Below are 15,057 nucleotides of genomic sequence, written 5' to 3' on the forward strand. Positions count from 1 at the left end.
TGGCACTAAATATATAATTTAATTTAGGTAAAATTGTAATTTTTATTATATTAGCTTAACCCAGCCACTATAACTCTTCATTATTTTGTGCAAATCTCTCCATATTTTTTTTAAGGTCATTGAACTCATAATTTCTTATATCACAGAAGTATTCCATCACAGTCATATTCCACAACTTGTTTAGCCATTTCCCAGTTGATAGGCATCCTTGCAGTGTGGTTCTTCGGCACCACAAAGAAAGCTGCTATAAATATTTTAGATCACACAGGTTCTTTACCTTTTTCCCTAATAATCTTTGGAAATAGTAGTGGGCATTACTGGGTCAGTAATATATAGGCAGTTTATTTATTTTTGCCTTTTGGAGGGCAGTTGGGGTTAAGTAACTTGCCCAAGGTTACACAGCTAGTTTTGTGTGTGTGTGTGTCTGTGTGTGTGTGTGTGTGTGTGTGGGTGTTAAGTGTCTGAGGCCGGAACTGAACTCAGGTCCTCCTGACTCTGGGGCCGGCGCTTTACTCACTTCACCACCTAGCCGCCCCGATATAGGCAGTTTAATAACTCTTTGGGCATACTTGCAGATTGCCTTCCAAAATCAGTTCACAGTTCCACCAACAATGAATTAGTGTCCCAATCTTTCCATGTCCCCTTTAACATTTGTCCCTTTCCCCTTCAATCATTTTAGACAATCTGATAGGTGTAAAATGATATCTTAAGGTTGTTTTAATTTACATTTCTCTAATCAATAAAGATTTGGAGTATTTTTTCACATGACTATAAATTGTTTTGATTTTTTCATTGGAAAATTATCTATTATCCTTTGACCATCTATCAATTAATTGGGGAATGACTCATATTCTTATAGATTTGACAAAGTTCTTTATGTATTTAAGATACGGGTTCTTTATCTGAGAAACTGTCTATAATTTTAATGTTATCAAAATTAACCATTTTACACTTAAGTTTTCTCTCTATCTCTCGTTTTCATAAATTGTTTACCTATCTATAACTCTTGATAAGTATGATATGTTCCGTGTTCTGCAAATTTGCTTGTAATATCTTTCTTTTTATCTAGGACATGTGTCCATTTTGACCGTATCTCGGTAAATGGTATAAGATAGATAGATATAGATGTGTGTGTATATATATATACTTTTATATATAATATATATATATATTTACGTAAGAAATTTGTTTCCTATAATAAAAGTGGTAATGAGACCCTGAATTCATATGTAACTTAAGAAAGAGTTGAGATATTTTCTTATACTTCATACCAGGATCTTGTACTTATGATATTTTAGAGAAATTTTAAGCTACTCTAAAACATGCTGTATTTTAAGTAGAGAGGGAGCTTCAAAGAAGAGGGCACAGAGGGAGGCACCAGAAGGGGTGAAATACTAGTAGCTCTCACAGGAATCTCTTCTTGATGAAATAAGAATATTATGGAGCAATGTGAAACTTGTTTGGGTCTGTTTTTCTGCTGTTTTCTGCCGATTGTGAAAGAGATAAAGTTTAAGTGAAGTGGAGAGAAAATTGCAAAGGGAGTTTTACTTTTATTTATCCTGCTTGATATTTTTATTTAGATGTTAAAATTTTTATTTATGCTGCTAAATTAAAAACTTCATAAGGCCAGGAACCATGTCTTGATTATCTTTGGTCCCTTGCCTGTAATAGATACTTAATAAAACGTTGATCAAATGAATATTCTTTTAAGGCATTCTAAATGCAAATATTCGGTGACCATAGTAAAACATCCTGAGCATTCTACAATATTTGATTCTTTAAAGCATGAACGAGGCTCATTTGTAAGCAGTAATAACCATAGCTCCTACGTAGTGATTAAAATTCTGTAACACCTGTCTTTCACAACAGTCCTGGGAGGTAGGTAAAGGAAATATTCACCCCATTTCAAAAGTCCAGTGACTAGAGCCCAGGGAGCTAAAGTGACTGCTACTGGCGCACGCACGCCTGGGCCTGGTAGGAGGGGTCTTCAAACACAGATCTCTGATTCCTCTCCTAGCAGTCTTCACTGTCCCATACCCCCGGCCTCCCAGGTTTTAATTATTAGTGAAAATTTTTCTTTTAATAATCGATCTGTCAGATTTCTCTAATAAGACTTGGCAGTGAATTTTCTTAAGTTTCAGCCAAATTATACTTTTTGTAGTGTTGTCTCCATGACCAGCTGGTTGTCATACTGACATCTGGACATTGACCTTGGCAATGCTTTGACCTCACACCTTCTTTCTTAACATAATTTTGTTAAGTGTTTGGGGTTTTTTTTTTTGTTCTTTTTTAGGAATTCCATGGGTGAAACCCTCAGGCTGGTCAGTGGATCCCAGCACACAGGTACAGCAGGTGCAGCAGGCAGTGTGTATGAAACAACCCAGCATTTCAACGATATCAAAGAACACCTTCATGTAGTAAAGAGGGATATTGAACACTTAATACAGCGAAATGTGGTAACTTTCTTTTCATTGAACGTTTTATGAACTTTATCCTGGTCTGGCTAACAGTGTTTTAATTTCATTTAAGAAAACTTCAGATGTTCACTTTTTGCCCCCCCCCAATCATCCATTCTAAACCCATAAGATGAATTGGAATACTTTATATTTCTTCAGCAGTCCCTAATAAATAGTACTTTCAGCTCTTCTTTTTTTTTAAAGCAGAGGTGTTTGGTTTTTTTTTTTTTTAAGCAAAGTATCAAACATCAGCTGTTAAACCCAGTTAGTTGATAAGGTTGTTCAACCTCAGATTTTATTTCTCTATCATTATTCCTGTTTTCTGTGTGCTTTGTAATGCTTTTGTTCGTATGTCCAGGGCTTTTAACAGTAGAAAAATGCGAACTGCTTTAGCCTGCTTTTTAGCAAAATAGCATCACCCCCCGAGTATAGGTTGCCAATCACAATGATCTGTCCTGCTTATTATATGTCCTTTTACCAAGGGGAGGATTACTTAACTGAGGTTTACAGTGTCAAAACTTAGGCAAAAATCTGAAACTCATAGTTTTTTATTAGAGAATTTTGTAGAGGACAAAGTCATGGCCAGTGCTAAGTAGGAGAAGGCTAAGAAAAGAAAGTCAAATCATTTTATTTTTTTTTAATTCTTTAATTTATTAATTTGTTTGTTTTTTTTAATTTACAGGATTCAATTCCACAATTCCTTGAGTTTCATATTTTGTTCCCCTCCCTCCCCTCTCCCCCCCATGGCGTCTTATAATCAAGTATAGGATCTGTAGATACTTTCACATTATACAATAGTCAGGTTATAAGGATGGATTGTACCAGCTGGGATGAAAAATGGTATAGAGGACATAAAATCAAATAAGAGAACGAAAAAGATCAGGTATTTTTCTTCCACCTGGATATAAATTTAGTTCTTTCTAGTTCTTTCTCTGGATGCACGTTTTTCTCTCCATCATGTGTCTTTTGGGATTGACTTATATCCCTGCATTGTTGAGAAGAGTCCAGTCTATCAAAGTTGGTCATCACACATATGTTGTGTCCGTAATTGTGTACAAATTCCTCCTGGTTATACTCTTCTCACTCAGCATCAGTTCTTTTAAGCCTCTTCAGGTAAATATGAAGACCGCCTGCTCCCTGTTTCTTATAGCGCAGTAACATTCCATAACATGCATATACCACAACTTGTTCAGCCATTCCCCAATTGATGGACACCCCCTTGATTTCCAATTCTTTGCCACAACAAAAAGAGCTGCTATAAACATTTTTGTACATATGGGTCTTTCTCCCATTTCTATGATCTCTTTGGGATATAACCCTAGGAGTGGTATTGCTGGATCAAAGGGTATGAAAGTATTTATAGCCTTTTGGGCATAGTTCCAGATTGTTCTCCAGAAAGGCTGGATCAGTTCACAGCTCCACCAACAATACATTAGTGTTCCAGTTTGCCCACATCCTCTCCAGCATTTGTCATTTTCCTGTTTTGTCATCTTAGCCAATCTGACTGGTGAGATGTGGTACCTCAGAGTTGTTTTGATTTGCATTTCTCTAATCAATAGTGAATTAGAGCATTTCTTCATGTGCTTATAGATAGCTTTAATTTCTTTCTCTGAAAACTGCCTGTTCATATCCTTTGACCATTTATTAATTGGGGAATGACTTGTATTCTTATAAATTTGACTCAGTTCTCTGTATATTTTAGAGATGAGTCCTTTGTCAGAGACATAGGTTGTAAAGATTCTTTCCCAATTTCCCACCTCCCTCTTAATCTTGGTTACATTGACTTTATTTGTACAGAAACTTTTCAATTTCATGTAGTCAAAATTATCCATTTTACATTTTATAATGTTCTCTAATTCCTGTTTCGTCATAAAGTCATTCCCTCTCCACAAGTCTGATAGGTAAACTATTCCTTGTTTTAGCAGACTGCTTACAGTATCAACCTTTATACCTAGATCATGAACCCATTTAGACTTGATTTTGGTATATGGTGTTAAATAATGGTCTATGTCCAGTTTCTGCCATACTATATTCCAGTTTTCCCAGCAGTTTTTGTCAAATAGTGAGTTCTTATCCAAAAACCAGGGTCTGGGGGTTTATCAAACAATACATTACTGTAGTCGTTGACTTCTGAATCTCGTGTGCCTAATCTATTCCATTGATCCACTCCTCTATTCCTAAGCCAGTACCAAGTAGTTTTGATGACTGCTGCTTTATAGTACAGATTGAAATCTGGTTAAGCTAGTCCACCTTCCCTAGCATTTTTTTTTTTCATTAATTCCCTTGATATTCTGGACCGTTTATTCTTTCAGATGAATTTTGTTACTATTTTTTCTAACTCTATAAAGTAGTTTTTTGGTAAATTAGTTGGTATGGCACTAAATATATAATTTAATTTAGGTAAAATTGTCATTTTTATTATATTAGCTCGACCCAGCCATGAGCAATTGATATTTTTCCAATTAGTTAGATCTGACTTTATTTGTGTGAAAAGTGTTTTGTAGTTATGATCATACAGGTCCTGGGTTTGTTTTGGCAGGTAGATTCCCAAATATTTTATAATGTCTACAGTAACTTTAAATGGGATTTCTCTTTCTACTTCTTGCTGTTGAATTTCATTGGAAGTATATAGGAATGCCGAGGATTTATGTGGGTTTATTTTATATCCTGCAACTTTGCCAAATTTATTTATTGTCTCAAGCACTTTTTTACTTGATTCTCTAGGATTCTCTAAGTATATCATCATATCATCTGCGAAGAGTGATAGCTTGGTTTCTTCTTTGCCTAACTTGATTCCTTTGATTTCTTTTTCTTCTCTAATTGCTACTGCTAACATTTCTAGTACCAGATTGAATAAGAGGGGTGATAGTGGACACCCTTGTTTCACCCCTGATCTTATGGGAAATGCTTCCAGTTTCTCCCCATTACATATAATACTTGATGATGGCTTTAAATAGATGCTACCTATTATTTTAAGGAAGGCTCCATTTATTCCTATACTTTCTAATGTTTTTAATAGGAATGGATGTTGTATTTTGTCAAAAGCCTTTTCTGCATCTATTGAGATGATCATGTGGTTTCTGCTAGTTTTATTGTTGATATGATCAATTATACTGATGGTTTTCCTAATATTAAACCATCCTTGCATTCCTGGAATAAATCCTACCTGATCAAAGTGTATTATTCTTGAGATAAGTTGCTGTAGTCTTTTTGCTAGTATTTTATTTAGAATTTTTGCATCTATATTCATGAGGGAGATTGGTCTATAATTTTCTTTCTCTGTTTTATCTCTTCTGATTTAGGTATCAGTACCATATTTTTGTCATAAAAAGAATTTGGTAGGACTCCTTCTTCACTAATTTTCCCAAATAATTTGTAGAGTATTGGAATCAATTGTTCTTTAAATGTTTGATAGAATTCACTAGTGAATCCATCTGGCCCTGGAGATTTTTTCCTAGGGAGGTGACTGATGGCTTGTTCAATTTCTTTTTCTGAGATGGGATTATTTAAGTAATTTACTTCCTCTTCAGTTAATCTGGGCAACTTGTATGTTTCTAAATATTCATCCATTTCCCTAAGATTGTCAAATTTATGTGCATACAATTGGGAAAAATAATTCCTAATTATTGTTTTGATTTCCTCTTCATTGGAGATAGATTCACCCTTTTCATTTTTGATACTCATAATTTGGTTTTCTTCTTTCTTTTTTTTTATCATATTGACTAAGGGTCTATCAATTTTGTTAGTTTTTTCATAAAACCAGCTCTTGGTTTTATTTATTAGTTCAATAGTTTTCTTGATTTCGATTTTATTAATCTCTCCTTTAGTCTTCAATATTTCTAGTTTAGTATTTAATTGGGGATTTTGAATTTGTTCTTTTTCTAGGTTTTTTAATTGCATGCCCAATTCGTTGAGCTCCCTTTTCTCTAATTTAATCACGTATGCACTCAGGGATATAAAACTTCCCCTAAGAACTGCCTTTAATGTATCCCACAGATTTTGGTATGTTGTCTCATTATTATCATTCTCTTGAATGAAATTACTGATTGTTTCTATAATTTCTTGTTTGACCCACTCATTCTTTAGGATCAAATTGTTTAATTTCCAATTAGTTTTAAGTCTGTCTTTCCCTGGCCCTTTATTGCATATAATTTTTATTGCATCATGATCTGAAAACAATGCGTTTAATATTTCTGCCTTACTGCATAGAATTGTGAGGTTTTTATGCCCTAGAACATGGTCAATTTTTGAGTATGTGCCATGAACCGCTGAGAAGAAAGTATATTCCTTTTTATCCCCATTCAGTTTTCTCCAGAGATCTATCATACCTATCCTCTCTAAAATCCTGTTCACCTCCTTAACTTCTTTCTTGTTTATTTTGAGGTTGGATTTATCAAGTTCAGATAGGGGGAGATTAAGGTCTCCCACTAGTATAGTTTTACTATCTATTTCTTCCTCTAATTCCTTTACCTTCTCCTCTAGGAATTTGGATGCTACACCACTTGGTACATATATGTTAAGTAGTGATATTGCTTCATTCTCGATGGTGTCTTTTAACAGGATATAGTTTCCTTCCTTATCTCTTTTAATTAGGTCAATTTTTGCATTTGCTTTATCTGAGATAAGGATTGCTACCCCTGCTTTTTTTACTTTAGCTGAGGCATGCTATATTTTACTCCAGCCTTTTACCTTTACCTGTGTGTATCCTTCTGTTTCAGGTGTGTTTCTTGTAAACAGCATATTGTAGGATTATGATTTCTAATCCATTCTGCTATCTGTCTCCGTTTTATAGGAGAGTTCATTCCATTCACATTTACAGTTATGATTGTTATCTGTTTCTTTCCCATCATCCTATTCCTGCCCCTGTTAATGTTCTTATTTTCCCTCCCTTCTCCCTTCCCCCCCTTAATAGTTTTCCTTTAGACCACCACCTCCCTCAGTGTTCCCTTTTTGGCCCCCCTCCCTTTTCTTCCCCTTTTCCCCTTACTACTTCCCTCCCTACAAACCACTCCCACCCCCCTTTTGTAACCCTTTCCCCCTCCTACTACCTGTAGGATATTGTTATACTTAATGAGGTATGCTATTTTTTCTTCGCATCAAGAATGACAGGAATAGATCTCATGCGAAGCTCCTCTCCCTCCCCTCTTTCCCTCTAAAATGATGTGTGTTCTCCTTGTTTACCTTTCTAAGTCACAGTTGCTTTTCGTAATTGGAGGTTGAATTTTCCATTGAGTTCTGGCTTTTTTATCAAGAAGGTCTGGAACTCTGTTATATCATTGAATGACCATGTCTTTGCCTGGAAGAATATGCTCAGTCTCGCTGGGTATGTGATCCTTGGTTGTAATCCGAGCTGTTTTGCCTTCCTGAAAATTGTATTCCACTGCCTCCGATCTTTCAGTGTGGAGGCTGACAAATCCTGTGCAATCCTCACTGTGGACCCTCGATATTTGAATTGTTTCTTTCTGGCCGCTTGAAGTATTTTCTCTTTTATCTGGTAGTTCTGGAGTTTGGCCACAACATTTCGAGGATTTTTCAGTTTGGGATCTCTTACAGTAGGTGTCCGGTGGATTCTGTCGATTTCTATTTTCCCCTCAGGTTCTAGTATCTCAGGGCAGTTTTCCTTAACGAGCTCTTGGAGAATGTTGTCCAGGCTCATTTTTTCATCATAATTTTCTGGTAGGCCTATGATTCTCACATTATCTCTCCTGGATCTGTTTTCCAGGTCAGTTATTTTTTCTTTGAGGTATTTTACCTCTTTTTCTAATTTTTCATTTTTGTTGTTTTGCTTGGCTAATTCGTGGTTCCTCATAGAGTTATTTGTTTCCATTTGTTTAATTCTGGTTTTTAGCAAATCGTTTTCCTTGGTTAATTTTTGAAGCTCCTTTTCCATATCATACACTTTTCTTTTTAAAGAGATGTTTTCCTCATTATAATGTTTTTCGAATTCTGCTATTTTCGTTTAGAGAGAATGATTCATTTTGTCTTCTATCTCTCTCATTTTGCTTTCAAAGTTCCTTTTGATCTCATCTAGGAGAGCCTTCTGTGCTTGGGATCCATTCCCTGTTGAAGTCTCAGCTGTGGGTGTGGAGTCCACAGTGTCTCCCTCTGAGGTTGGTTCCTCCCTCTGAGGATAGTAGGACTCCAGAGTCTTTGTCTTTGTAGTCTGCTTTCTGCCCATTTTGAGGCAGTGTCCTAGCCACGCCCTCCCTCTAGGATCCCAAGCCTTTACTGTAGAGGGTTTTGCCCTGGGGCAAGAGTTACTATGTTTTCAGGGTCAGAGGTGGGGTTTGGAGCAAGTGAGGTTCACTCTGTCATCCTTGCCTTTGGAGGTCCTGAAAGGGGCTTTTTTTTTTTTTTAAAGATTTCTGGGCTATGAAGTGGTAGCCCCAGGAGTGTTTGCTGTCCAGTATAGGGGCCCCTGTATTTGCTTCTTACCTTGCTCTTTCCAGTCCCAGCCCTTTGATGATAGACCTGGTAGTGGACCTTGTGGTTGGTGGGAAGACTTGCCCTCGGAGTTGATCAGGCCCCTTCCAGGCCTGCATCCGCCAGCTGCACCACACCTTCCTGCACAGGCCGCTGTGCCTTCCCGGCCTGCTGTCCACTGCTGCCGCCGCCGCCGCACCGGGCCTTCCCAGGCTGCGCCCGCCACGCTGCAGCCGCCGTGCGTCCCCCGTTTCGCTGCCGCGCGCCTTCCCAGCCTCGAACCTCTCACTTTGTCCTTTGTGTCTATGTGTTGATAAATCTGGAAACGGCCCCAGCTGCTGCTGATCTGGAGTCCCTCTGGTCAGGCCCGCCCTGGGGCTAAAGCCTCGGTGTGGGACTAACCCTCAGCGGGAGGTTAGCTTCTCTGTGTCAGTATGTGGGTTCTGCAGCTTCAAGGTGTTGTTTAGAGTCCCCTTTTTACATGGATTGGGGAGGGTGGAAGCCGGAGCCACGGGAAGGTCTTGCTTCTACTCCGCCATCTTGGCTCCCCCCAAATCATTTTATTTAAGTGAATTTTTACTGTTTTTCTTTCAAGTGCTTATTTAAGTGCTCTTAATCTTAGGTAACTGAGATGTTGATGGTACTATTAATATGGGTCTTGAAAGATTCTTTTGCCTGCAGTTTCTCTTTGTTTTCATTATTTCAGAAGCACTGCTTTTTTACTCACTAAAGGGAAGTTAGGTGGAGAAATGGATGGATTGCTGGGTCAGGAGTCTAGAAGACTTGAGTTCAAAATCAACCCTCAGACACTGACTAGCTTTGTGACCTTGGGAAAGTCACATAACCTCTGTCGCAGTATTCTCAGCTATAAAATGGGGGCAGTAAGAGTACCTGCCTCTCAGGGTAATTGTGAGATAAAACATGAGAATATAAATGAGATGATATTTGAGAGATACAAGTGAGGTAAAATTTGTGAAGCACATGGCAAACCTTGAGGTACTGTATACATGTTAGTTATTATTAACTGCCTTGATTGCAGTCTCGTTTTAGCTGTTAGAACTAGGAGTATGTAACTCCGACTTTAAGATATTCCTTGGTTTACTTTGGCATAATGTTCTACATACGTGCTCTCAGGTGGGTTTTGTCCGACAAGGTATCTCAGGTAGACTGACTTTTTTTATATAATCCTAGTATTTTCAGTTGAACAACCTGCATCTTCCGTTCACGTAGCACTTGATAGTTTGCTGTGTTATATCTCATTTCATCATGTGATTATATCTTATGTTCACACGGGACTTTATAGTCTCCAGAGTCCTTTCGTACACATTTTCTCATTTGTTTGCTCCAGCCTCACAAGGTAGGTAGAATAGGTGTCTTCCACATTTAACTGATGGGGGAACTGAGGCTCCTAGAGTCTGTGACTTGTCTTGGGTCACTTAGCTAAGACTGTAAAGATAGATCTGGAATGGAAGCCTCTTCATTCTTAGCTTACTTCCCCTTCCCCTTCACCATGCTGCCTTTCTGCAAGGCTCATAGACATAGCATTTTCTGTTAAAGTTTAGTAATTTTACTATATCCAAGTAACCTCATGTCATTTTCATGAGGGGGTGTGTGTGTGTGTGTGTGAGTGAAAGGAGAGAGGATTAATTGCAGTGACACATGGGAGTAGCAAGGAAGCTAGTTGGTGGCCTTGGAATAAATATGCTTGAGAATCATTACTCTGGAAGCCATTAAAATCTAATTTCTGAAAAGCTGAATATGCTAAATGTGCCTGGAGATTCTTTGGGTATTGTCTCATGCGTGCGCTCTTTTGTCTTATAGCCATCAAATGAAAGAGCAAAATGCCCAGAACTACCACCGTTTCCATCTTGTTTATCTACGTCACACTTTTTAATATTTGTAGCAGTACAGACGATGTTATTCATTGGTTATATCATGTATAGGTAAGTTCTTTTTATGAAATCTGACCAGACTCTCCCCTTTCTCTATAAACAGATTCACGATAGTTATCTATTTAAATTAAAACAAATAATTTATCTTAGCACTAGGTTCTATAATGGAATAAAGAGATTTCTAAAACTAAAAACACTTTTTAAGAATACAAAAAAAGGAGGCTTTGTAAAAGAAGATTTTCTTCTGGTTAATGATATTTTCAGGTAGGGGAAGCATGTAAAACTTCTAGAGAATAAGATATCTTATATCTTGAAACTTCTTGATTATGCAAGCTAACAGGTTAAGTAAAATAGGTTAAAATAAAATAGAAAATAAAAATAAAATAAAATAAAAAGTAAAATAGGTTAATATGAATTGTGTTTTCATTTGATTCAGAATGCTAATTTAACGTATCTTAACCTGTCTTAATATGTTTTGTCTGTTTATTTAGGACTCAGCAAGAAGCTGCGGCCAAAAAATTCTTTTGATTACCATTTTTGTACATGTATGTATGCACAGAACTTTGACTGTAAATGAGGGAATTTTTATGTGTTTAAATTGCTTCAGTAGTCTAAATTATTCTTTTTTTTTTTTGTTAAAATTACCTGTTCAAATGTTTAATTGTGGTAAAAATAAACCTTACAGAAGTGAGAACTACAAGAAAAACTGTGCACAGTATATATAACTTTATTTAAAAGTATTGAGTTGATGGTTAATGGTAGAACAGCCGTGAAACAGTACATTTATTTCCAGTGTGATTAGGTAAGAAAAACTAGGGACATGCCTCCCAAATGGTGGTTAGCACATTTGATTTCTGGGGCTGGAAATTTGCTCTTAAGAGCATGATGTTGTAAGTAATTTTATTTAAAAGAAAACTCTTCCAAAATTAAGAAGTTGACCTAAAGTCCAAAGCATATAATTCCCCTATCATGGTGGTTAGAGTAACCAAAGTCTGAAGATGTATGAATCTGAATATCCTAATCAAATTCCTACTCCTGTAATCATTTGTGTTGATATAACTCCCTCTGAAATCAAAGATCATTTTGCCCAAGTAGAACTTTTTTAGAATCAAGATGTTAGCATTTCATAATGACTATGTAAGAACTCTTGGGGTTTTTTCCCATTTGAATGTGGATAGTATATCTTCTTTTGAAAGGAAGCTGTGGGGAAAAAACTTAAGAAAACTACTTTTTGCCTAATTTTCATTCAGATGAAAACATTCTTCTGATTAATGGTTTTTACGGGTATTTTGCCTGCTGATCACCTCAAAGAAAATCATTTAAGTCTTCTTTAAAAATAGCTTTTAAAAAATTTGTAGTTTAATTTAGTTTTACCATCTGTTAAAGTACAGCATGTAAATTCAGCTCTAGGATACATGGGATTTAAATATTGTAAATAACTCAAAAGTAACCACTGTGTTTCAAGTTACAATGCCATTTCACTACACAACCCCGAATACGTGAATGTGTACATCCCCTAAAAATATGGGAGACTGTTCCTCATTGTAATTTCAAGCCTTTCATGGGCAGTTTTAAAGAAATAATAAAGATAGACTTTCGTGAATATTTTAAAAATAGCTTCAAGTATTAAAATGCATTTGTTAGTAGGGTTTGCCTTTTAATTCCCAAGTCCAAAGAGTCTTCATAAAGTCCTTGCACAATTTATACACTACTAACTTCTGAGTTTTGTTTTTTTTTTTTGCCTTTTGGAGGGCAATTGGGGTTAGGTAACTTGCCCAAGGTTGGTTACATGGCTAGTTTTTTTGTGTAGGTGTTAAGTGTCTGAGGGCGGAACCGAACTAGGGTCCTCCAGACTCCAGGGCCAGCGCTTTACTCACTGCGCCACCTAGGCACCCCAACTTCTGAGTTTTAGTGATTGAATTTGTAAGTATGATAAAAACAATTATCTGCTCATTGAATTTAAGACTATCAGAAGTTGAGGGTTTTTTTTCGTACCTGAACCTGTCCTCAATGTTTCATGGCTAACAGAACCTGTTTTCTCATCTCCTCTAGCCATTTTTTATTTGTCACAGATCTTGAAATAAAAATACATTGTGTGTAATTCCCTAAGTCCCAAGCTAGTGACTTTTTAATGCCACTTAGAGGTTGTTTCCCTCATGCCCATAGCCTACTCGAGGACTCTATGAAGACTGGTCTTGCAATACTCTTATCAGTGCTATAATGTGAACCAACAGTCTTATTATTATTACAACTAATGTGAACATTTGTTCTGGGGTGATCAATAAGAATATTCCAGTAAGTGATGTTTGACTCTCACTCTACCGTCTTTACTTACCTGTAACAGGAGTGAATTTTTTTCCCTTTATAGTGTTAACATTTTAAAATCCGTCTGGACACATGGTTTCAAAGACATCACAAATCTATTCTTTTTATCAATCCATGAGAAATTTTGAATATTTTCAAAAGAATGCTTAGGTTGTAAAGCATGAAATTCATGCTAATCATCCCAAAAGAAAAAGCTGCCAAAACCAGTATTAAAAACTCCACAGTCACATTGTGCCTGAAACATTGAAAGGAATACCAAATCTATGCAGTATATTTTTGTCAGGCTAGAATTCAAGTGGTCTCATTCTGATTGTGACCTCAACAAGTGGGTACCTGCACTATATTGAGAGGGCATAATCAAGCATTTTAAACTCCCTACTCCCTTGGATATTGAGTTGCTTTGAAACATTGCAAATCAAGCAGTTGGGACAGGGCAGTTGTATCACATTAATTGGGTCTGGTTTATCTTCCTCAAAATAACTTAAGTAGATTACTTCTCAAGAAAAATGTTCAAACTTGGTGGGAAAAAAAGTCACTGCCAGGATTCTTTAACTTGTTTGTTATTTTGGATAATTAAATTTATTCACTCACACCAGCAAATATTTTACAGGGTGCCTTGGATTAAAACAAAATTTTATTTAGAATATCAGTGTTTTTTGTGTTCATAAAGTCACTTTTTAAAGAATGCAATAACATCATGATTGTTGACTCCTGATTTAATATACATTTTTCATGTTCCAACCTTCCAGCTGTGTTTTATTTAATTTGAAATTTTAAAATAGTAAAATCATAAAAGTACACCATATATTATCTGTTGAAAGCATCTAATAACATCTTCCCTGGTTTACAGTTAGTGGCATAACATAACACTTCCATCATTGATCCCATGAGCTTTTTTGTACACGTAACTTCCTTAATGCTCTTTTTTAATAAGGAACAATTGGTATATGTTATTAGCCACCCAGAATGTTGCCTGACTCCTGAGTCAACGTGATGATGATTTTTAAACTCACTGACATTCAGCCCACTGTGTTAAATTCCATCCAAAACCTGCCTACCACAAAAGCTTCTGGCATTTCATGGTAGTCATGGTTGTGTTGTTTTATATAAAATTGAAGATGACTATTTAATAACAAAAGCAAAATAGGGACAGGAGAAACTACTTGAAGAAGGGATTGCCTGGCATAATGCATTACAAAGATGCAATTTTAGGGGAAAAAATGTAATGTTGAATATTAAAATCTGGTGACTGGATCTCCCTGACTAAATGTTCATTACAGGGATATAGTTTTTAAAAAAATGTTATATTGGTGTTTAAGAAAAAGATTTGATGTAAAATCTATACTTGCAACTTTTTAGATCTGTGTTGCCTATTTAAGATACCAGTTTTATTGATGTTGCTGTAAAGTTGAAATGATTTTCTAGCCACTGTCAATTGGATACTATTTCTCAAGTTATTTTGTTTTCTGACTAATGTTACTTGATGCTAGCTGGAATTCAAGAAAAGACATTAACCTTATTCAAATAAAGAAATATTTTATTAAATTATTTTCTCTTTCATTGAACTCTGATAATATCTTAGCCATGTATTTTTCAAGGCAGTGTTTCATTATTTAAAAATTGACATGTATGAGATACTGTGCAGGTCACTGTATAGAGTACCATTATGTATATATCCCTGCCTGAAAGAATTAACAGGCTTGTTGAGTGTGTGTGTGTGTGTGTGTGTGTGTGTGTGTGTGTGTGTATTATGAATATCTGGACACATACAAAAAGATAACAGGGTATGTCTAACAGTGTAACAATACACTTTCATCCATCATCTGCGTTTTTTAATATTTGGTCTATATGAAAAGACAAAGAGAGGAAAAGCCCAGCAGCAGCAACAAAAACCCAAACAAAATCCATTACTATACAGGGCATGAAGTTAAAAACTTTAAGGAGTACAGTATCCCCAATAA

General features: G+C 36.2%; 1 protein-coding gene across 1 annotated transcript in view; it reads left to right on the top strand.

The window, feature by feature from the left end:
• LOC138171579 (protein ERGIC-53) overlaps positions 1–14,641 on the top strand; it is a 63,536-nt gene extending 48,895 nt beyond the window's left edge. The window contains exons 11-13 of the mRNA XM_069101110.1: positions 2,294–2,456; positions 10,701–10,822; positions 11,263–14,641. Of these exons, the coding sequence (XP_068957211.1) occupies positions 2,294–2,456; positions 10,701–10,822; positions 11,263–11,299 (322 nt within the window). The 3' untranslated portion in view covers positions 11,300–14,641. The remainder of the gene's footprint in view (positions 1–2,293; positions 2,457–10,700; positions 10,823–11,262) is intronic.
• Positions 14,642–15,057: the final 416 nt, after the last annotated feature.

Source organism: Petaurus breviceps, unplaced genomic scaffold (genome assembly GCF_028583685.1).
Source record: "Petaurus breviceps papuanus isolate PSGF00001 unplaced genomic scaffold, PetGlider_PUasm1.0 128, whole genome shotgun sequence".
NCBI classification, from domain to species: Eukaryota; Metazoa; Chordata; class Mammalia; order Diprotodontia; family Petauridae; genus Petaurus; species Petaurus breviceps.